Source organism: Lagopus muta, chromosome Z, assembly GCF_023343835.1.
Source record: "Lagopus muta isolate bLagMut1 chromosome Z, bLagMut1 primary, whole genome shotgun sequence".
In the NCBI taxonomy this organism is placed as follows: domain Eukaryota; kingdom Metazoa; phylum Chordata; class Aves; order Galliformes; family Phasianidae; genus Lagopus; species Lagopus muta.
The window spans coordinates 68771185-68793536 of NC_064472.1; the positions used below are offsets into that span (position 1 = coordinate 68771185).

The following is a 22352-nucleotide window of genomic DNA, read 5'->3' on the forward strand; positions in this document are numbered from 1 at the left end:
AATGGAGAGGAACAACCCAATGCATGCCGGGGGCACCTGGCTGCAAAGGAGCCTGGCAGGAAGTGACCCGGGGTCCTGGTGGTCACCAAGATGACCGTGACCCATCAGCCCTCCCTGGAGGCAGAGACAGAGGCATCGGGGCTGCATTACACAGAATTAGCCTGACTATTGTCAGCAGGTTCAACCTGGAGAGGCCAGTGGGGCATCCTCAGGTATAAATACCAGGTGTGAGGAGTGGAGAACAGAGAGCCAGACCTTTCTCAGTGGCATCTAGAAGAATCAGCAGTTTCTAGCAGAAACACTGGACCCAAAGTGAAGTACAGGAAATTCAAACATAAGGAAAACCTTTGTTAGTGCTGTAGAACACCGGTGCAGGTTTCCCAGAGAGGCTGTAGGGTCTCCATCCCCAAAGATACCAAAAATCCCACTGGGTACAGCCTCAGCAACCTGCTCAGTGGCCATGCTCTGGGTGTGGGCTGGACTGGTGGCCTCCAGCTGCAGTGGTGTGCTGGTCACAGCATGACACCATCAGAATCTGCTCTGTTGCTGCCATTTTGAGCGTCCAGGCAAGAGAAGACATTCACTGTCAGGGGAAGGAGCTGCTCCTCTGCTGCATGCAGCTCCCTGGCTCATTGAAGCCACTTCCTAGGTCAGCTGAGGAGTGAAGCAGCCAGGGGAAGTGTCACAGCTAGCCTGCACTCCCTGTAGCACTGGGAAACATTGTCAGCTGCATCATTTCCATCACATATGCAATGCGTGGCACTCCCTGCTGCTGCACAGCAGGGGGCAAAGCAGAATTCATCCTCCCTGTTTTTCACATTGCTCTTCATGGTCCCCAGAGCCAGCATAAAGCAGAAGTGATGCAAACTCAGCAGGAGATACTTCAAAAAACAGAGAACTGTGCCTGATGAACAAAGTAGTTCTGACATACAGCAGGTGGACCTCATGAGTCAAACCCCTCGATTGTGTTTAATATATCACAGCAGTTAGAAGCAATACAAGTAAGTTGGCTGGTAATCCAATTCACACTGGGTGCACATGTACCATTAGTAGCAAAGTGAAAACCAACGTTACTCACATCCCTAAAAGCCACATACCATGTAATTACTGGCCATTCAGCAACAAATATGACACAAGGAGTGGTGGTAGTTAGAAGGAGGAGGTGGCATCTCATTATACGGGGAGTAAACTAAGCCCCTCTCCTGCTACTGTATGGTATCACTATCAGGACTTGGGCCATGGAGTCCTCCTGGAGCACCAGGAAATCCTGCCTGGCCAGTCAGCTCTGCAAACCAGGACACTTGTGTGTTTACTTCAGCTTTGAGCACCTGACACATTAATTTCTGCTATACAACGGGCAGCAACTCAGCTGCCTGCTGAGAGGTGTTGATCCTCCAGTGTGTGAAGGGAGCAAAGTGTGAACACAGCCACCTCCACTGAAGTTGGTGCATCTCACAGTGTGGTGGCAGCCTCTGGCTCAGTGGTGCTACCATTTAGACAATGCATAGGATTAAGTGTTTTCTACCTTTCCTAATGGAAACAAGAATCAGTTCTACACCCACGTGTAAGATCTACTGAGTTAAGACCCAGAATTAAACCGCCTCTTCTCCCATTTGCCATCACACTAAACCCAAAGTGGGCCCCCAGCACAAGAAAAGACGCAGATCTCTTGGAGCATGTCCAGAGGATCATCTAAGATGATCAGAGGGCTGCAGCACCTCTCCTATGAAGAAAGGTTGAGGGAACTGACGTGCGGAAAATCAAACCCTATAGCCTGTAAGGATATAGAGAAGGTATGTTTTATTGGCAACTGTGCAAAAGCCCTGGTGCAAGGGGGATAATTCCTCCAAGCTTGCACACTGTCTAGAAAAACTGTGCTACAGATATAGGCCAAACTAATACATAATCAATAGTTTCCCAGAATTTGGATACACATTTATTACACCCCAAGGCATGCAGACCCTCCCCTGTTGTGCGTGCGTAGTGGGTCATGGGTTGAAGAATTTGTTATCTTTCTCGTGAAGGCTTCTGACCTTCCTCACCATAACTCCTGACAGAGGAGGGGGGGCATCCCCCAAACTAGTTTTGTCTTACTCTGTGGACATCTAATCACCTCCCTGCCAGATGTCTCAAACCTTATCAGCATGGCCTTCATCCCCCTCGCTATCCCAGACTGTGTCTGCTATCCCCCTTTCTCTAACAAGCTCTACATTCCTGCTTCTATAAACTATTCCTAACTATCCCCCTCTATCCCCTCCCCTATTCTCAGTTACTGTGAAACCTTCTTTTTGCTTTTTTCTTATGGGGCCCCTTTTCCACCTTTCAGAACTGGGCTTGTTTAGTGTGGAGAAGGGAAGGCTCTGGGGAGAACTCATTGTGGACATCCAATACTTGAAGGGAGCTTATAAACAGGAGAGAGAAAGAAGGTGTGAATCATGATAGGAAACGGGAGAATGGTTTTAAACTGAGACAGGGGAGGTTTACGTTAGATATCAGGAGGAAGTTTTTCACTCAGAGGGTGGTGAGGCACTGGAGCAGGTTGCCCAAGGAGGCTGTGGATGCCCCATCCCTGGAGGCATTCAAGGCCAGGCTGGATGTGGCTCTGGGCAGCCTGGTCTGCTGGTTGGTGACCCTGCACACAGAGGGGGTTGAAACTGGATGAGCGGTTGTGCTCCTTTTCAACCCAGGCCATTCTATGATTCTATGATCATAATAATCATGTTAATACTGTATGTAATTAATCTGCGTGCTCACTTAATTTTTTAGGTAGCTATGGCATGATCAAGCACAAGGAGAAAAAAAGCATGCTTAGTAGACAAACTCTTCAGAAAAATAAAAAAGGGGAGAAACAACAAAATCCTATTCATTTAATGCACTGCATTTATCTTTCTCACACACCGCGGTATGACAGTGAGTTTCTAAGCTGATGCATATAGCCTTGAAGCAGAGCTGGTGTTCTTAGTGAGCAGGTTTCAGATACAGGCCACCCTTCAATACAGGTTTCTGTGCTAGGTAATGCTAGGTATGGTTGTGAATTCCCCTGTTCACAGCTGGTGTGGTAGCAGTCTCTGTGACCTGCAGGCAGTACACAAAGCAGGACACTGAGCCAGGTGAATACGGCAAGCAGCTGGGAGGGAAGTTCAACCCTTTACAGAGGCTGGCAGAACCCCTTTCCACAGATTCCTTGGAGAAGTTTGTGTATCTTGAAGTATGTGAAAGGGGATTCTACATTTATTTCAGCAGAAAAACTGAGTGTAGTGTGTTCCAAAACCAAGGGGAGCTAGGCCTAGCTGGGGGATGAATTTTTGGCTAAAAGTGCCTGGGTGAGTCAGAAAAAGGTGGGGAAAGGTGTATTTTCCCCTGGTTTGTTTATTTATTTATTTTTTAACCCTCTCAATCTCCTAAAAGTAACCAAAAGCTCATGAGAACTGACACTTCTGCAAGTTGTCATAAAGCTTCTGTCTCAGGGCCATGAGGCGAGAAGTGAGCACAGGGGCACCCCATGGTGCCTTGTGAAAGCAGGGGTCCTGGCTGCCAGAGCAGGGATGGAGGCCACATCCTTTTTCTCAGTAACTGCATGCAACACTGAAGAACATAAAATCTCAAGTTTGCTCTCAAACACAAATACTGATCATGTTTTTTTCTAACTGCTTTCCCATGAGCTAGTAAGTTGATTCCTATGGTGTGGCTAGCAAGGCACCAGTGGCTGGGAGCACCAGTACTTGTATGTGGATTTGTAGATTGAAGTTTAACCCTCGATACAGATCTTGGCTGGATGATGGTATGCCAATAGCATTTATGTACCACCTTCAGAAAACGCTGCTGCTTGCTCAAAAGGAACAAGAGGGGTACAGAGCAAGCAACCGGTACTGCCAGCAAGTGAAGGGGAAAGCTTCTTGTTGGAGCCAGTGAAAGAACAAAGGTGAAAAGTGAATTGATGTTCAAAATGAAGCAGAACTAATAGTTTTCTGAGCATAATTATTTTTCACAGGTTATTATGAAATTCCTCACAGTACTTTCTATTTCTTGAACCTTCCCTAGTACTGGTTTTGGGTAAGATCAGGTGAGGACAGCATTTGGCCTGGGAATGCACTCCATGGGTGGGGAGGAACTATCAGCTCCACTGAACACTTGTCTGGGCCTCTTCTGCAGAACTTGAGAAGTGTGAAAAACTGCAGAGCTGGTCCTAAATAGAACATGCTTTTATGTCTAAGGAGCAATACGTTTTCAAAGGCCATGACATAAATTTAACAGGATTTCTCTCATTAACTTCAATCGTGTAGCAATGCTTATCCATTAAAATGACAGGCCATATAATTATTTCTTGAAAAATGAAAATGGAGTAGAATCTGTCATCTATGGCATACTGACAATGAGGCTGTTGTAAGCCAATTGCAGGACAGCTAAGAACAAATGCTCTGAAATTAAGCCTACTAATACAGTCATGCACATCTATTATTTTCTGTAAGGAAGCAAAATGCATATGCCTGGCTTTAATTTCAGTATTTGTTGTTAATGCTAAAAGATAGCTTAGCATGTCAGCTTTGAAAATAATGGTGAACACCCCTAGTTAAAGAGCAACACGAATCTTTTCTGCAACTGCAAGCAGAGACCTGCATAGTGTGTCTGCCAGGACTACTGCAAGGAAATGGAAGGTACCTGAAATCCACTGTGTGCAGCTGCCACTCACTGGCTGTACCGGCCGTGCGTGCACACAGGTGAAGGCGCTGGCACAAATGCTGTACCACACATTTTCGGTAGATGACGTGCTCCACGTCTGCTCAGTGGTGTCACACGGGACAGCACGTCTGAGGCAGGCCAGGCACCAGCAGCCTCTGTGCATTCTCTCACCAACATCTTCCAAAGCCTTGGTATACACTCCTACAGGTCCCCTCCTTGTTGCCCCTCCCAGCTGCTTGGAGGGCTTGTTAATCTCCTGACAATGTAGGAGAGAGGTTGAGCTTCCCTTTGTCTCTGGAAAGCAACGCTCTTCTCTATGATGTCTTTTAATGAAAAGCCTTCAAGCGATCAAGATTTGAAAACTGGCAGCTATTGCCCTTTGAAATGAGTGCCTCCCAGAAGGGTGACTGTGCTTAAGATTCGTTTCACTCGGCCACGAATGGCCGAAACTGCAGGCTGGAACTCTGTGTGCCGCACCACAAACACCCTGAATTCCTCCATCAGCTTTGTAATTCTTGCTTATATGAGTAGTGAGGCTCAGCTGCACGCCACGTGAATGTTGGCTAAATAAACCAACTGTGAAATTCTCTTTTCCTGGCACACTGTTGTGTTAAGGCTTAGGTTGTTGTTGTTGTTGTTTTTTGTTTTTCCTCTTCACGGTTTTGTTTTGCAACACTTTCCTCTCCATGCTCTTTATTTACAACACCGAGCGACGTTTCCTTCTGCAGTCAGCAGAGGGAGATACGTCCCTTACATAAAACCGCAAGTCAGGCCGGCGCTTTTGCACGGAATCGTGCTCAGTCCTGGCGAATTCGCAGGGCCCTGCGCAGCTCAATCTGTGGTAACATCTTCATCAGGTGCCACCTTTACGCCCGTGTAATTGTGGGGCTTCCCCAGCCAGCAGTGCAGATCTCGCCTGATGATGTCACAGTCGGGGGGGTGACAACAGGGAGCAGCTGAGGCCCCCTGGAGAAGCAGCTCTGTGTCCGCTATGTGGCTCATGCTGCTCTTCGTGGTGCTCCCTCTCCCTTTTTATGGTGTGTGCCAATCAAAACCTGTTTCTGGTAAAAGTGATTAGAGAGGCTGTGTTCAGCTAGGTACAAAGAAAGGCAAAAGGCATTTTTCCTCTGACTGCTAAACGCTGGTTTTCTTCAGAGAGCTTAGTAAAGCCATTCCCTTCCCTTGCTGTTTTGCAAACTTGCTCTACAGCTAGACTTGTTCTGCTTGTGTGCAAGTACAGGAGTGCATAGAGCTCCTCCAGCACCTCCAGCAACCACACAGTGCCACAGTGCCAGAGCATATGCTCCTGCAAACAGACAGCGTTTCAGTGTCAGCACATGCACACAGCTGGAAGCTGTACTTCTAAAATGGGGATCTTATTAAATAACAAGTCACAGCATTTAGGAAAAGTTAACTATATTGCTTTATAATTTATCCCACTAGTTTTAGTCATCTGTTGCAGCAACCGATTTTGTAGCCTGTCAAACCATCAGCGAAAACAGGTTTAAAAATATCCAACATTTGATGAAGCAGTTGTTTCATTTTCTGCGTAGCAGCACTTCCTGAAGATTGTTGGGAGTATGGTAAGGAAATTAATAATGATGCTGGTAAAAGAGAGATGATAGAAACCAATGAAATGAAGTATAGCTGTACTGACACCTTAGGGTCAGGACTGCAAAATTCAGAGGTGGAAAAGCATTAGATGTGGCCTTCAGAACACTCATCTTGATCGCATCTTAGGCAGAATACCAGAATCCAGTATTGAAAAAGAGAACTGGAAGTAGCAACCTTCACAGGGGCTGTTTTTGCTTTGTTTTGTTTTTCTCTAAAAGTGGCAGCATTTGATGACCCACCGAACGATTAGAGCACAACTGGGTAGTTTGAAAGCCATCTTTTTCACTTGGATATGAGAGTTTTTGTCATATTGCCATTGTGCTCTTGAGAAAGCGCCAGACCTACAGGGTCTATAATAAGAGTCTAACTTGGTACGCACTTATTTAGACGTCTCTGTAATGACACTTGTGTTCCACCTAGATGATGGGCAGGATCAGTCAAGGAGGCGTTTCCAGAACTTGCAGGAGCATTGTAAGTAGAAGTATATGAAGTCACATGAAGTAGTCATAAGGTCCGCAAGAAAGAGACTGGGCAAAGTTATCAGACAGTTATGCGTCTTAAATTGCATCCTGTGCCCCATTCATTTGCCACCAATACAACTATTCTAAGAAGAGGATAAATTGCTTGTGCCAAGCTTGTGCCAAGAAGCCCTAAATCCAAACAGCTAAACAAAATTACAGAATGGCAGGTGAGAGAATGAATAGCCTGCCTGCCTCTCACCTTTCAGCAAAATAAATGCATCGGTATTATTTGACTTGCAGTGATAGATCAGTCCTCACAGGGCTCTGCTTCTTTTTTCCAGGTTTAATAATCTTCCTATTGATGACCTTTGTGATCATTCAGAGTTCACAGTCAGTGGTTATAGAGTCCACTTCTGAATTAACTGTAGAAAAGAAGTAAGGCCACAGTACTGCCAACACACAGTATTGTGCATGGCCACTCCAGTGCTGGCCAAGTCATAGCTTTGAGGCATTTCTGCTAGGCACTAACAACTGAGGATGAGAAAAGTGGACTCTAACAGCAATGCATTTTTCTGCTGGGTGGGCAGCTGTAGGTAGGAAGTAACATATTCATCATCGTTCTCAGTCAGGAAGCAAAACAGTTGGTCTCAGGTGAACCACGCTGTACCACTCAGCACACCACAGGCAAATTATACACTGCTTTCCACACAGGGCCATGAAAAATCAGACACAAAACTGGAAAACACTCCTGCAAAAGCAGCTCTGCTTTAAAATCTGTGTGTAGAGATGGGGATTTTTGTAAGCAGATTGTTTCTATCCCTATGAGATTTTTCCTGCTTAACTGCAGCTTCTTTATTATTACTGCTTGTAGCAAATTTCCTCTCCACTGAAGGAGATGATGAGGAGAAGATTTCTGAGGAAGCAAAGAGACTAGGTAACAACTAATCGGCATTTTCTTTGGGGTTGTGTTATCTCTTGTGCGTTTAGCACTAGTGTATCTAATGTGCTTCTATCACGACACTAAACAAATCTCTTCTGATCTGATTATGACTGAGCTCAAGATCAGATATTCTTCTGTCGTTTGTAAGTTCCTAACATAGCTACTTTAAATGCTCAGTTTTTTAATCACTGCAGAACTGCAAAACCCAAAAGAATAAAATGCTTTTTCCTTATCCTAAAGGAAGCCATCTTACCACTTTTCCAACTAGGTCTTCTAGAGAAATATCTGATTTCTAATTTTCTGTCTTTTAAACTTTTGACCCTCATGAGGCAGTTTCTGTAGGCACGCTTCCTCTGCTTCCTTTTCCACTCAAATGTTGAACTTTCTGATTATCCCTGAGACAGAGCAGTTGGCTGCTGTTTTTCTTTTCCAGAATCCAGATTTGGACCCCAGTATCATAACGCTGCCCTACAGAACTACAGTGAGGAGCAGGCTTTGAATGGTATGGTAAAGAATTCAGCAAAGGGTTAAATATGACTTGAATTTACCAAACTAAGTACTGTAAGAAATGACATCAATTCTAAATTTGATGAGCAATAATGAAATCAATAAGAAACCTTAAGTCAAGAGTCTTTGTCATACTCTCATCCTACAATCACAGAAGAGGAAAAACGTGACGCAGACCTCACGTCTTTAAGGTACACACATATTAGCAGGCAGAAACATCAGAGCCAGTGGGTGATGAAACTTAATCCACATTGACAAACTATGGAAAGCACAATGCTAATAAGTACTGAGTGTGCAGAAATGCTTGTATCCACGAAAAGTGCCTCAGATTGTGTACCTTTCATTTTTCTGTCTACCTCCAAGCACATTTTACTACTACTTTTCAACTGAGGCAATATGGTCAACATTCACAAATGTATGGATGGAGTTAAGTTTCTGCTGGCCCGAATGGGAGACGTGTGCTTGCAATCAAAGGTTCAGTTTGCCTTCTGAGATTCTGTGTTCTTTTCCTGTCCTGATTCATTCAAACAGCAGTGTATGCTTACTCTATGTCTGGAAAAATAAATCAGCTTATTCCTATTTCTGGTTAATTGAGAAAAATGTAGTAATCTCATTTCATTTTCTAACAAGGGGCTAATAAGCAAAATTTTTTGTATGAAACAAACTGTGATGAAAGAAATTATCCTAGAAGCAGTGTCTGTGTGTTCTAAGTTCCTATATAGAATCATAAAAGGCAGCATAAAAGGTTATTGCTTAAATGGAAGGTTTTTCATATAATCATACAGAATCCTCTGAAGGCCATCTAGTCCAGCTCCCCTGCAATAAACAGGGACACCACACCACAGCTAGATTAGGCTGCCCAGGGCCTGATGCAGCCGGGCCTTGAAAGTCTCCAGGGACGAGTCGTCAACCACATCACTGGCCAGCCTGTTCCTTTTCCATGTAATACTGAACTATTACTGTATCTTAAGCATTTCAGACCCAGTAGCCAGATTTTTGAATGCTTATGTCTCATACTTAGAATCGTGTGGTTCTATCATTCTGTGTCTCTTAAAGAGATCAAAGAGCAAAAACCTGGATTAGTAAAGATGAAGATTTTCTTTTTAAACTGTGAATGAGTCACCATCTAAAAACTCTACAGTGCTTGTAGCAGAAGATCTGGTGCTGCTTATTAGGGAAGTCAGCTCGTACATTCCAATTTTTATAAGCAGACACAGACATATCATTTTAAATCCTCATGGAATATTGCACTGCTTTTAAGTGACTCACAATAAATCTCCCTTGTTTCTGTTGAAACAAACGAATTAGCACTGGAAAATAAATTGTTCTTTTTATTGCATCACAGACCTGATTGCTGACTGAACAAGGGCGCACAATTTCCCTATTTCAGTTCTGGCAGCAGACACCATCCAGGTCATGTCTTTCTCCATGAGATGCCAACCAGAGATGCAGTGTAGCAGCCCTGCAGGATTTTGCACACAGCGAGGCAATATGCAGAATCAATGACCCCAAGATGACCTGATCTCCAAGTAGATACAAAAATGAATTGTCATGAAGCTCAAAATACTGACGTCTCTATAGCCTGTGGAGCTGCTCAGCTTCTGTCAGAGCTACCCTCTGTGTGTGGAAAGACTGGAAAAGATATAATTGGGGTTGAGTTGCTTACAGTTAAATGAGTTTGTGTTTTTGCAGAACAATTCATTATACCAGAAAGCTTTCATTTTGTGTTTGCAGACTGTAGAGGTGCAGTCAGTTTGCCCTGCACATTGGCTGTGTGAGTACTGATGGTGTGATGTGCTTTACCGTTGTAGTGTCGGACAATGCTGATCTGACTCAAGGGAACACAGCTGAAGAAACCAGTGAAGAGGGTTTAAAAGAGACTGCAATTCTTGGTGTGTCATCTATAGCTCTTGCCATCTACCTGATATTCCTGGTCTGTTTCTGTGTGGCTTTTAGAAAATGCAGAATGCAAAAAGGGTGAGTTTTGCAGTCATGAGCTGTGTCCATGCTGTTTGATCCCTTTACTGCACCTCTGAGCTCTCTGCAAGTGGAGGCAGACATGACAGTAGGACTCAGGCTGTGTGATATCATGTTAGCTACTGTGCTGTGTATTTTTTGAAAGGTGCTCCCACTGACACCCCTAGCCCCCAGTACATCAGAGGCAGTAGGTTTTTGAACGATGAAGAAGGGTTCTGCTCTAAATGTAGAATTACAAAACTATGCTAAACGTGGTGAGTACGAGGAAGGGCTGCACTTGCAAACAAAAAGGAAAAGCAGGAGTTATAACAATGTATGAATTATATTGCTTCCAAGAGCCTCTTACTTCCAAAAGCCAAGAGCCTGAACTGTGCTAAGATGAGATTCTCGTCTTCATCAGTTGAAATCTTAAAAAAGATAAAATTCAGCAGAGCTAAAATTCAGTCATTTATTATCCATATATATTTGTGGTGTCTGTTAAGTTTCCATCGAATCCCTGTAGTCAGAATCATAGCATCAAACAGAATCATAGAATGGCCTGGGTTGAAAAGGACCACAAAGATCATCTCGTTCCAACTCCCTTCTGTACGTAGGGTCGCCAACCACCAGGCACCAGGCTGCCCAGAGCCACATCCAGCCTGGCTTTGAGTGGCTCCACGGATGGGGCATCCACAACCTCCTTGGGCAAGAATGACCTAATTATTTTTGTTCCGTGGCTCAGGAATACTTGTCGTGCCTTTGGACGCTCATCTGAACAGCAGAGATCAGCAGAGAGCGGGATGAATGCAGGCGGCTCACACGAGGAATCCTCAGACTCAGAAACTGTCCCTCTTATGAACTCAGTTGATGAGCTCGTCGCTGCTATTGCGTCACATCGCAGTAGAACCTCTTTGTTTGAAGACTCAAATTAAAGGTGAAATTGAATATAATCTTAGTGCCAGCCACACCAGGGTTTAAGAGCTGGCTTATGAGCAACTGTGATTCTGGAAATAGCGCTTGTGACTCACTGAGCGTGTAACTCAGTGTTTCCTGACGGCATGGAATCAACTTTATGTTCTGACAGGAGATGTGGTCAGCTGAAACCGTCACAATTCCTTCCTGACACAAATTCAGCCACCATCAGTTGGTCACGATGAACAGGGATGGAGCGATGCCATCTCTAAGGAGTACTTATTTTCTGAACAGATATGTTCTGAGCTACAATTAAGGAACCGGATTTTGAAAAAAGAAGAGTCCTTTCTTTGGAGAGGATAGAAAAGGATGTGTGCACTTGGAATGTTTTGTCATAGCAGCAGTGTGTGCTGTTTCTACGTATACCATAACGTGCAGGCCCAGGCAACAGTGAGGCAGATATTCTTGTTGGAAAAACATCTCTTGGCAGATCTTTCTAAGGGAGGTTTTCTTCTGTATTTTTCTCTTTCTCCTCTCTTCTGCCATGACATCACACTTTGCCTCCCCTACCCAACAGCAGCAATACAGCTGTTGACACTGCTGACATGGGGAAGAAAAGTGCTCTGACCCAGAGGCCAGAGAAGGAGAGGTAGATTCTGCAGAAAACTTCCACTGAGAAGTTTTAAGAACCGGAGCATGAAAAAGGGGGGTTTCCGGGTCACAGACTAAATGCAGCTGCTTGGCTGCGGCCTCCTGAAGCAAGCTCACAATGCAGGGATCTTTCGATTCGTTTTCACCATCTTTCATATACAAGAAATTATCCATTTTGAAATTAGTTCTGTCCCACAATACTGAAATACAAAGCAGTTACGCAAGTTCTTCATTCTGATATCCAGTTATTAATAGATTTATTTTTTCCAGCCACAGTACTAGCCTGCAGGCGGCTGTTAACGGCTCATTTCCAGTTAGCCTCTTCATTCTTTTTATTGTTGGTACTTCCATGTTTTCAGCATTTTGAAGTTGTCCTCGACAACCTGAAATTAAAGTTGCCTTGGGGACAGCACTCAAGCTCACTCGATCTCTATGTGGAAAAGAGTGCAGAACAGCATGTGAAAGTGATGGTGCTTTCGTAGAATCATAGAAGTTGCAACAGACCTCCAAGATCACCAGTCGTCCCATCACCACCATGCCCACTAAACCATGTCCCTCAGTGCCATATTTACCTTCTTCTTCAACACCGGCATGGACGGTGACTCCACCACCTCCAGGTGGTGCAGCCTGTTCCAATGCCTCACGGCTCCTTCTGAGGTATTTCCCAATATCCAACCCATGCTGACTTGATTTCCCAAACTGAACTTGTTTCTGATACTGCTAGCCATCTCATGAATGTGTTCGTGAGATTAGAATGCGGGCACTGCTAATGGGAGTATTTCCTGTGGAGAAGTTGCGTGCAGGCATTTCTTCTTTTTAAATTCTCTACTACTTGTGATCATGTTCCTGATAATTTCAAACTGTAGGTAACACTCAACTGTAAATGGTTACCTGCACATTCTATGTCACATCCAGCTCCAGTTGTCTGAAATACTTTTCTCAAGCATAATCTTACCCTGAGTATGAGCTTGAGAACTGTATTTGATAGGAGAAGATTAAGGCTGCAGAAGTATCAAAAGCAAGAAAAGAGCTGAAGATAGCGTCATTTTGTGTGTAGAAGTAGGCAGGTGTAGACTAGTAAGGATGTACAAAGGGTATTAGGATGTGAGATATTTGGAATAGTAATTGTTGGGAGTTGGGAACATTGAGCTCTTGATTACAGATAAACAAAGACACTCTGGGGCTATGGAATAGCTATTGTAGGTGACACTGAGATGTCTCCTATTAAAAATAGGTACAGCGTTGAGGAAACTGTCAGGGTGGAATACAGTGAATGTGCAAATAATCTGTTCCTTGATGGTTCCCTGGGCAACATGACTGCAGCCTTAAGTGTTAGCAGCACCAGGGGAGCAGAATGCAGACTGGAGGAGAAGCAGCACTGAGGGTGGAGTGGACTAGAAATAATGTCACGAGGCTCCATGATGACAGTGCAGAGATGGGAACTCAGTGGTCCAGTGGAACTGATAAACTGCATAGCTATTAGTTTGAGCCACTAGTTTTTCCTTCTTCTTGGATTTTTGTTTTTTTTTTTTGGTTGAAAACACATCCCTGGGTGAGCTTTACTCATTATTCACTGTAATACACCAAAGCACACTTCCATCCCACACCTCTGCAGACAGTGCATGTATCACTGGCAATCCAAACTGCCATTCTGTTGCTTCAGTAAACTGCACTATTCACTAATCTAGCCATGCGAGCCTATCTGATTGCAACTAGATGAGTTGGGCATTAATAGTTCATATACTGAATGCAACCAGACTTACAGTGCTAAACTGGGCATCTCTCAGGATGTAATCCCAGCTGCTCACAGCCCAGCAGGTATCAGGACAAGCTGGAATGCAAGGGGGTTTATCTTCCACCAAGCCTTTTGACCCTTTAATGCAACATGAAAGAAATGTGTTCTGGTGTGATGTGCTGTGGAAGGCAGAACATACAACCACTAACAGGTAAGCCAATGCTTACCATACTCTTTTTGTCTAGCCTACAGACCAAATCTTTCTGGCAGGCAGATGTCATTGTTTCAAAGCCCTTCGCTAAAGTATTTTACGAGGTCATACAGCAACCTGCAAAAGGGGTAAAATAAGGAAAAGTAAGTCCTGCTTGTATATAACAAGTAGCAATTTATAATTGTGCAGTAAAATTAGTACATGAAATACAAATAGAAAAAGAAGTCATGTATATCCCCAATAACGTAGTATATTCTTCTGTCCTACGCTTTGTGATGGTTTCTGGATGGTTGCTTCACGTAGCAACAAAGACTTAAAAATATATGCTTAGTTTTTGAAGTTAGGCAAACAGTGTCAAACTGGACCATGAAAGAACAATATTATTCCTTGTATCTTTCAAGCGTCAGCAGACTTTCCAAGCAGATAATTCCTACCACCTTACTTTTATGTTCAAATAGCAGTCATAGTAACTAATTGGTGAGAATACTGGATTGACATCTGCTTGCACGTTTCCATTGTCACACTGAGCTTAGCTTTTCTTTTGAATCACAATTAAGATGTATATGAAATACTGCTACAAGATACTGATTTTGCTCTCAGTAACTCTTGCTATGTATTTAAGATGGCAAACAACAGGTGATGCACTACAGTAGTTGTAACATATACATTTTGTCTATGTGACTAGAAAAAAGAATACCCTGCATAATTGACAGCAGATTTTATGACTCCAGTCTATTCCTGCTCTGAGCAGTATATACACTCCTACAGCCTGTGAAGGCAGGGATTACTACGTGATGATACCTGTAGTAAAACATCACTGTATTGTATACAGTTAGAGCTAAACAGCACACCACATCTTGTTCTCCACCAGGCTGTTTTGGTTTTCTTTAATACATCATTTTTGAATGAAGCTTTGCTCCCGTCTTAAGCAGCTTCTTCAGCAGAGCAGTCAATGCCTGCATAGGTGAACTTCTCATATAGGGTGGTGTTCACATAAGTCTGGAAAGGAAGTAAACAGAAAGAGTGTGACACAAAGCAAACGCACTACTCAGTAATCCTAAGCAATACTGAAATTACTGATGGCCTAATTTTTGTCTAGGGATTTGTTCTTACCTTTCTTTCTTCCAGCATCCTGTTCAGTGACACCAGTATCTGAGCAAATGATGGTCTTTCGTAAGGTTTCTCCCTCCAGCACTGTCTCATTAGGTCATACCTTTAAAATCGAACACCAACACATGCTGGTTTAGACACATGGGTGAATGCTATGAGTTCATGTTTTTTGGAAAACTGTACACATTCCATTACAAAGAATCATAGAATCATAGAATCACCAAGGTTGGAAAAGATCTTCAAGATCACCCAGTCCAACCGTTCACCTGTTCCCAGTAGCTCCCACTAAACCATGTCCCTCAACACAACATCCAGCCTTTCCTTGAACACCCCCAGGCTCGGTGACTCCACCACCTCCCTGGGCATCCATTCCAGTGCCTGACCACCCTTTCTGAAAAGTAAAAGTTTCTGAAAAGAAGCCCACTTCTGCACTCAAAAAAAAAAAAAAAAAAAAAAAAGTAACTTTATGTTTTTTGAACAGTTCTGCTATTAGTTTATTTCAGACGTTCTCCCCTATACCAGATGTGTTACTCTTCTTGTTTTGTTTGCTCAGGGAACTTACACTTCATCGTCACAGTTGAGAGGCTTTTCCAGTCTGTACCCTTGAGGCAGTTTTTCATAGAGTTCTGCACAGGTCATTCCACAGTATGGTGTTCCACCTGAAGCAGAGTCAAAACATTGTCCTGAGTGGTATCTTTTTTTATAAAAGAAAACATTATTTTGTAACAGAAATGAAAAGCAATGTCTAACTCTCATCCATATCTAAAACAAACCCATTAATTCACTTAGTAAGGAAATCTGGTAATAAATTAGACCAGAATTGTTGTTAGCCCAGTGTGCAATGTGCACCTTTGTCAGTCTGTACCTCTTGGCCTGCGGACCACATGGCTCATGCAGACAAATGAAAAAGTCTGCGTCAGACAGTCAGAGGCTGTGTCACTTACAGCATGAATGGAGACATGAAAAAAACTCTAAATTTGGCTAATAATCAAAAATTTTCTTCAGCAGTGCTGGAATAGGAGGTGTGGCAAAAGACAAAAAAAAAGAATCTGAATTTAAAACTCAGGCTGAGCAAAAGGTGCTCATCAGCCTTACAGCATTTGGAATTAGGACTACAGATATGTGATGTGCTAAATTTTGTGTTTAGGTTAGGCCTCTGTTTTGCAGTGCAATGAAAACATGGTCATTTAGGCTGTACCCAGGCTGAAAATGTGACAGTTGTAGTTCCAAGCACACTGAAGATATCTGTGATTCTATTAAATGAAACAGAATAAAAATTAAATATGCTGCAGAGCAAGAAGCTTTAAGCAGGCTGAATGGATGGAGTGGGCTCGTCCCATGTGGGTTTATGTGTGCAGAACAAAATTTGCATGCTTACCTAAGCTAACGATTTCCCATAATAGGACACCATATGACCATCTGCAACAAAGAAATACTATTGAGTGCCACCAGAATACAAGATGTCACATATTAAATTGGTAGATGGTTTTGCTAAGATGCAGATAACATAAGGAGGTGTGATTCTTTCTTTTTTTTTTTTTCTTACAAATTTTTCTAAAACAACGGAGTTTGTGGAATCAGAATGCATAGAATCAGTAAAGTTAATTCCCTGTAAGTCCACCAGCTGGAGTCCTTTTATAGACTGAAAAGCTCTCAGCATATAATACTGATAGAAATTGCTCTGCTGTGTATCTGTTCTGGTTGCCTGACTAAAACTCTGAATCTCTGGAGGAATCAGCAGTTTTTAATTTCAAGTGGGAAATGTACCTCCATTTGTAACCCAAATCTAATCAGTTTCCTGCAAGATTTACTTTTTTCTTGCCATTTGCTTGCTTATGCTGGTACAGCATGAATTCTTTGATTAGATGTCACTGTCCTCACTATCAGACTTTCTTTGATACGAAAACATCTTTAATTAAAAGGGACCCCTTAAAACATACTTACACATCACTGTTAGTGGTGTAAACACTGTAATTCAATGACTCAATTGCCATCCATCTCACTGGAAGTCGTCCCTGTAAATTATTTCATGGCGGTTAGTTTTTGGGTGGTTGAAACAATAATACAGAATCACAGAGTTGTAGCATAGTTTGGATTGGAAGAGACTTTCAGAGATCACCTAGTTTACCCCACCCTGCTGCTACGTTTATTAGGCATCATCTTCTTCCACATCATTCAAAGCACTAGCTCTGGACAGCTATTTTGTCAGCTCACAGATCCCAGTGTGCTGTTTTTTACCACCTTGTTAACTCTGGCCTTGTTAAGTAGAATTAGACTAATTTGCCCCAGCCAGATAAATTCTGGAAAAAAAAAAATTATAGTGTTCAGATATCTACACATCCATACCTTGAAAGTGGATTCTCTGTATTTCTGTAGTGCAATTGGACTAAACCTCATGATTGTCTACAAAATTGGTCATTTTGCTGTAATCCACATTCACAGAAATAGTTTTCAACTATATTGAATGTAACAAAAACCTGGTATAGACTTGATTTACAAGTAATGTATGTACATTAATAGTTAATATAAATCTTTATGCATATCAGTGTATATATATATATATGTATAAAACAAATCAGATATCTAGCAATTATGAGTTTGCATTTTTCTTTATGTGAAACTAGAAAATAAGAAACAAGAAAACAAAAAATGGAAACATCAGCTTATACTCAGACTTGATCCTTACCATGGTTTTCTTGACATAGACCTCTTGACCCCTGGATAAGCCAAAGTCAGCTATTTTTGCAACATAATTTTCTCCAACCAGGATGTTTCTTGCTGCCAAATCTCGATGGATAAACTAAAATGTAGAAATCAGAAGTCACCGCAGTGTCTGTGAGTTTTACATTTGTCATTTCAGTGCTATGCTGAAAATTTATAAACATTTGGAGTAAAAATGAAAACTAAACCAAATAGCTTCACGTGGCATTACCAGAACATTTTACACTTCAGCTGAAGATTAAAGCAGTTAGGTTCCAAGTCATTTTTTCAGTCAGTTTTAATGCTTCTTTCACAATTCCTAGTGGCAAAGTATTTCACAGGGCTGAATGAGCACAACAAAATAATAGTCATCCAGTGGGTGCTATAGGAGCTAAAACTAAGACCCCATTTTAATGAAATTTTGATTTCATTAAGATGAGTGGTTCCTGAAAAATGAGTGCTGTGCTTTCAGTTGGTACAACATTTAGGACTGACCTGTTTCTGGCTCAGGTAGTCCATCCCCCTTGCAACATCAGCTGCAAAATGAAGAAGCTGCTGAGAGGAAAGTGTAGATGCAGTGCTGTTGGCAATAGCAAATGCTGGGTCAGTCTCTAGCACCCTGCTTTTACGAAGGAAGTCCAGCAGATTCCCATGAGGGGCATATTCAATAGCAAGATAAAGATATCCTAGTGAAAATTCAGATAGTTAGCGTTATCACACAGTAAAAGTTGGACAGCAATAATATTTGGACACTTACACTATATTAAAAGGAAATAAATCAGATTGGAGGGGAAATATCAAACAGTGTAGCTCCTAGGTGCCATAGAGAACTCAAAACTATTGCTGACTAATCTCTGAAGGATTACTGTGGGCATGCAGCTCCAAAACCAAGTTTATTTGACTTTTGAACAGAAATGTTGATTAGAAAGGCCTGCTCATGATTTTTTTTTTTTTTTTAATGGACTGTTTGAGTTGTAGTGTGCTGGATTGTTCTTTTTTTTTTAACTGATTTTTAAATCAATTAAATCAGTGTATTCAAGAGTCTCTTACCCCGATGTTCACATGCTCCTAGAAGATTTATGATGTTGGGATGATGACCAAGTTTACAAAGCACTTCGAGTTCTCCAGCAAAGTCTCTGTGGTCATCTTTTGAAGCATACTCTGAAAATCAAATCAGCATGCATTTATGTTTTCCTTTGAACTGAACTTACAACTATTACTAATTATGAGGACCCTGGGCTGCATGAGGCACTACTGCTTCATCTCTAACAGAAAGAGGAAAATTCTGTGATACATTAATATTTATTTACAAGAATACAAGTTTTCAAAGGAAAAAATAAAAGGAGAAAACTTAATGTCTGTAGCAACCATCTACCAAGAATGAAAGCACCTTAACATATTGCATTTAGTTTCCCTCATTTGAGAATTTAGAAGTCATAGCAGATCATATGGCTACTAGTTGCCTATGAATCTTTCCTTCTGTGCTCTTGTTCCTACCTGCATGCAGACCTTGGCTCTTTTTATAGTGGTCACCATATTTAAGAATGCCTTCCAGTTTGCCTAGATAGTCATCTAGTGAATTGTAAGAAAATACATACATTCTTGCAGTATTCTATGTATTGTAGTTCTCTCCAGAACACTGCAGTAATGACTGGTGAATACAAAGAAATTAGTCTCACAGTGTATTATGTATAGATACACAGATGTGGTCATTTGTGTGTGAATAAAGGAAGCAAGACAACCACATGCTGTGACCACAGGCTTACTCTGTGCTCCTGCCTAGCCAATGCATGTTTTATTGGTTCCTCCTTTGAAGATAAACACACAGATGAAGTTTATACTAACCAATGAATTGCAGAATACATAACAGTTAATGATATTAACGTTTAAAGAGGAATGTAGGCCAACTTGCCAGAGCAGAAATGGAGTTTTTGGCAGAAACAGTTCCTGGTCTACTAACAGCCATTATGTCATTAGTAATTTTGAATATTTGTTTCAGTGTGAAGAGGCTACTAAGCACTTCTGAAGAGAGAGAAACCTCTGAAGCAAACAACCAAGAGGAGTCTGTAGTCTCAGAGTCTTTGATCTTTACTACCTTTCATCCTTTTAATTGCAGCATCCATGCGTAAGCCATCCTTCTTAATTCGTGCTTTCAAGACTTGCCCAAAGTTACCTTCCCCAATCACATCTTGAAATTTGATGTCATTCCACTCAAGAACAGGGTAAATAGTGGGATCTGGGCTGTTTTTGGCTTTCCTGCTCAGAGTGAGAGTACCTGAGTTAAACTGTACAGCTGGCTCTTCCCTCTGTAACAGAATAAAGCAAACGACAATGGTTTCTTCTCTATGGAGAAATCCCCGAATGCATGCGTGCTCACTCATGTACTCACACACACAGCCTGACTCATCTCCTGCCAACACATAAATGAGTGCACTGGAAAACTACTGCATTTAGAACTTGTACCTGGATCCGTGAAAGTAGTCAGGATCCTACTTACACGTAATAAATATTATAGCTTGGCCCATTGAACAGTTCTATAATCAATGGAGATGAAGGAGATGAACAAAATTAATTTGGTTATACTGACCTTAGAACTAGTTCTAAGCCTCAGTAGGATTTATCTCTACCAAATTTGACTAAATTCTGTGGTAATCAAGCTCATCAGTAAGACTGAAGAAAGAGGATGCAGGGAAAGGAAAAAGAGAGGAAATGAACCACCTCCATACTTGAGACATTTCTACTTCAGCCACACGTGCCCACAAAACACTTCTGGAGAATTTTCAAGACGAGCAATTGCATGAGACCTGGAGACACAGGTCATCTTTTTGAATATGCTCCCTTATTTTATTCCCTGTTTTTAGAAAATAACTGCATAGGTCTTTTTGAAGGAATTCTTTAGCCCAGCTTCACTCTCCTTCATGGATTCCCCTCTAAAGGGAGAGATGTTGCTGGAAAGCAGAGTGATGCAGAGAGTACAGAGGGGCAAGCATACAGAGAGAGAGAGAGCATAAACTCCAGCATTTTCCTCAGAACTGCCAGAACTGTGATGTTACCATTGTCCAATCCCTGTGCTGCCTCAGTTCAAAAAACCTTGCTAAAATCCAGGGTTAAAGATTTTGTAGTTTCAAAACAGGACAAGCTCCTCCATTCTGTCTGGCTTGCTGTTTGTGATACATGGCTATAAGGAGACAGAAATGAAAAGGATAAACTGTGTCTATCTTTTTTCAAGTCAGGTGTAATTAAGCTCGCTTTAGCTCTCTGTCACTAAGAAGATTGTATTTGAAAACGCTAAAGAAAAGTAAGTGAAAAAAAACCCAACAACCCAACAAAAAACAAGGAAAAAGATGATGCCAAAATAAGTAGCCACACTGACTCAGGAAAACAAGAAACCCACCACTACATTTTGGAAAGCCTGAGCCATTCTGCGCTGGAAGTTGGCTCGCTTCAACTGCAGCATGATGAGAAAGGCCAGGAGAATTGTTACACAGGTCATCCCTGCAGAGCCAAGGATAGCAATGAGCAGCATTTTACCTCCTTTTGATTCATATGGAGCTGTAGAGGAAGCACATAAAGAGTTTGTCATTTCCAGCTAATCCTGAAACAGCCATGAGCAACAACATATAGGTAAATACTCCCATCTTATGAACAGTATAAAGACAGAGTTACAACCAATTTGTTTAACAACATCACAGACATTGTATTGTCCAATTTTCAGGTGTACAAGCACCTGCAGGTTGTGCTGAGTGCAGGCAGAGTGGTGTGGAGGAAGTCACATTCAGTGATCTAATGTATCTTCATTAATTTATGAGCTGTGGGGCACTCTCTAGTGAATACACAGAAATGTTTTATGTTGTCACCTCACCAATACCACAGTGGACTGAGAAGAAAATGCCAGCGTTGCTGTGTTGTGTGTCCAAATTAAGATAAAAAGGAAACTGATACAGTATGACTTTGCTTTAGCTAACGGGCCCTGTTTTGTGCATGTCCAGCATGCTGAAATTACCAACCTTTCATTTCTGGAAGAGTCTTCAATTCAAAGGATGTGTTCGGGTTGCTCAAGCCGACGTTGTTTTGAGCATTAATCTGAACCTGGTACACAGTGTTTGGCTCCAGGCCTTTGAGATGGTACTGAGTGATGGTGGAGTTCTTAATGATAATGTCAATGTGATTGTACTCAGCCTTGCCGTAAATTTTGTAGCTGATGATGATGGAGGAGATGGAATGGCCCTCGGCAGTTGTCCAAGAAATGACTGAGGATGTGTCTGTGGTGTTAGAAAACTTGATGTTGTATGGTGCAGGAGGTATTCCTGAGAACAAACACAAACACACAGAAATGTTGGAGTGAATTTCCACCTCTTTCACCTTTTCTCACTAGGACAGACACTTCGCTCAATGCTTTTGTTGTGCTAAACAGAAGATAAACTTTGTTGACAAGCCATAGTAACTGAAGGCAACTCTTTTATAAACTTCATGCAGTCACCCATGTTGCAGTACTCTGTACTTCCAGCAGAGGATTTCATACAACTGTAGAGTGTTTAAGTGCATTGTATCTTCTTTTCCTTCCTTAAATGTTGACTCTTTCCTCATTGACACAGCTCAATTACAATGCCAGAGTGTTTTTTTGTTTGTTTGTTTGAATTAAAAAGGAGCTTGGACTATGGAACTCAATATGCTCTTCATTAAAAGAGGAAAGAAATACTGTACATGCTAAAAGTATGAACAAGAATGTACAAGAATGAAACACACTGATATTAAGAAGATGTGGATTCCTTAGTTTTTCATTTATTTTCCCTTTCTCCTTCTTCTTTTCTGTGTTCCTTTTTGTATTCCTTCTTCCTTTTTGTACTACTTCTCTGAAAGTATCTGAGAATACTG

At 42.0% G+C, this 22352-nt stretch overlaps 1 protein-coding gene across 1 annotated transcript in view; it reads right to left on the minus strand.

The window, feature by feature from the left end:
• Positions 1–13436: 13436 nt before the first annotated feature.
• Positions 13437–22352, minus strand: part of TEK (TEK receptor tyrosine kinase) — a 35820-nt gene continuing 26904 nt past the window's right edge. Inside the window, exons 13-23 of the mRNA XM_048930781.1 lie at positions 21485–21784; positions 20872–21029; positions 19573–19783; positions 18528–18638; positions 17973–18163; positions 17464–17577; positions 16722–16792; positions 16156–16196; positions 15340–15436; positions 14781–14880; positions 13437–14666 (exon numbers count right to left, since the gene is read on the minus strand). Of these exons, the coding sequence (XP_048786738.1) occupies positions 14592–14666; positions 14781–14880; positions 15340–15436; positions 16156–16196; positions 16722–16792; positions 17464–17577; positions 17973–18163; positions 18528–18638; positions 19573–19783; positions 20872–21029; positions 21485–21784 (1469 nt within the window). The 3' untranslated portion in view covers positions 13437–14591. The remainder of the gene's footprint in view (positions 14667–14780; positions 14881–15339; positions 15437–16155; positions 16197–16721; positions 16793–17463; positions 17578–17972; positions 18164–18527; positions 18639–19572; positions 19784–20871; positions 21030–21484; positions 21785–22352) is intronic.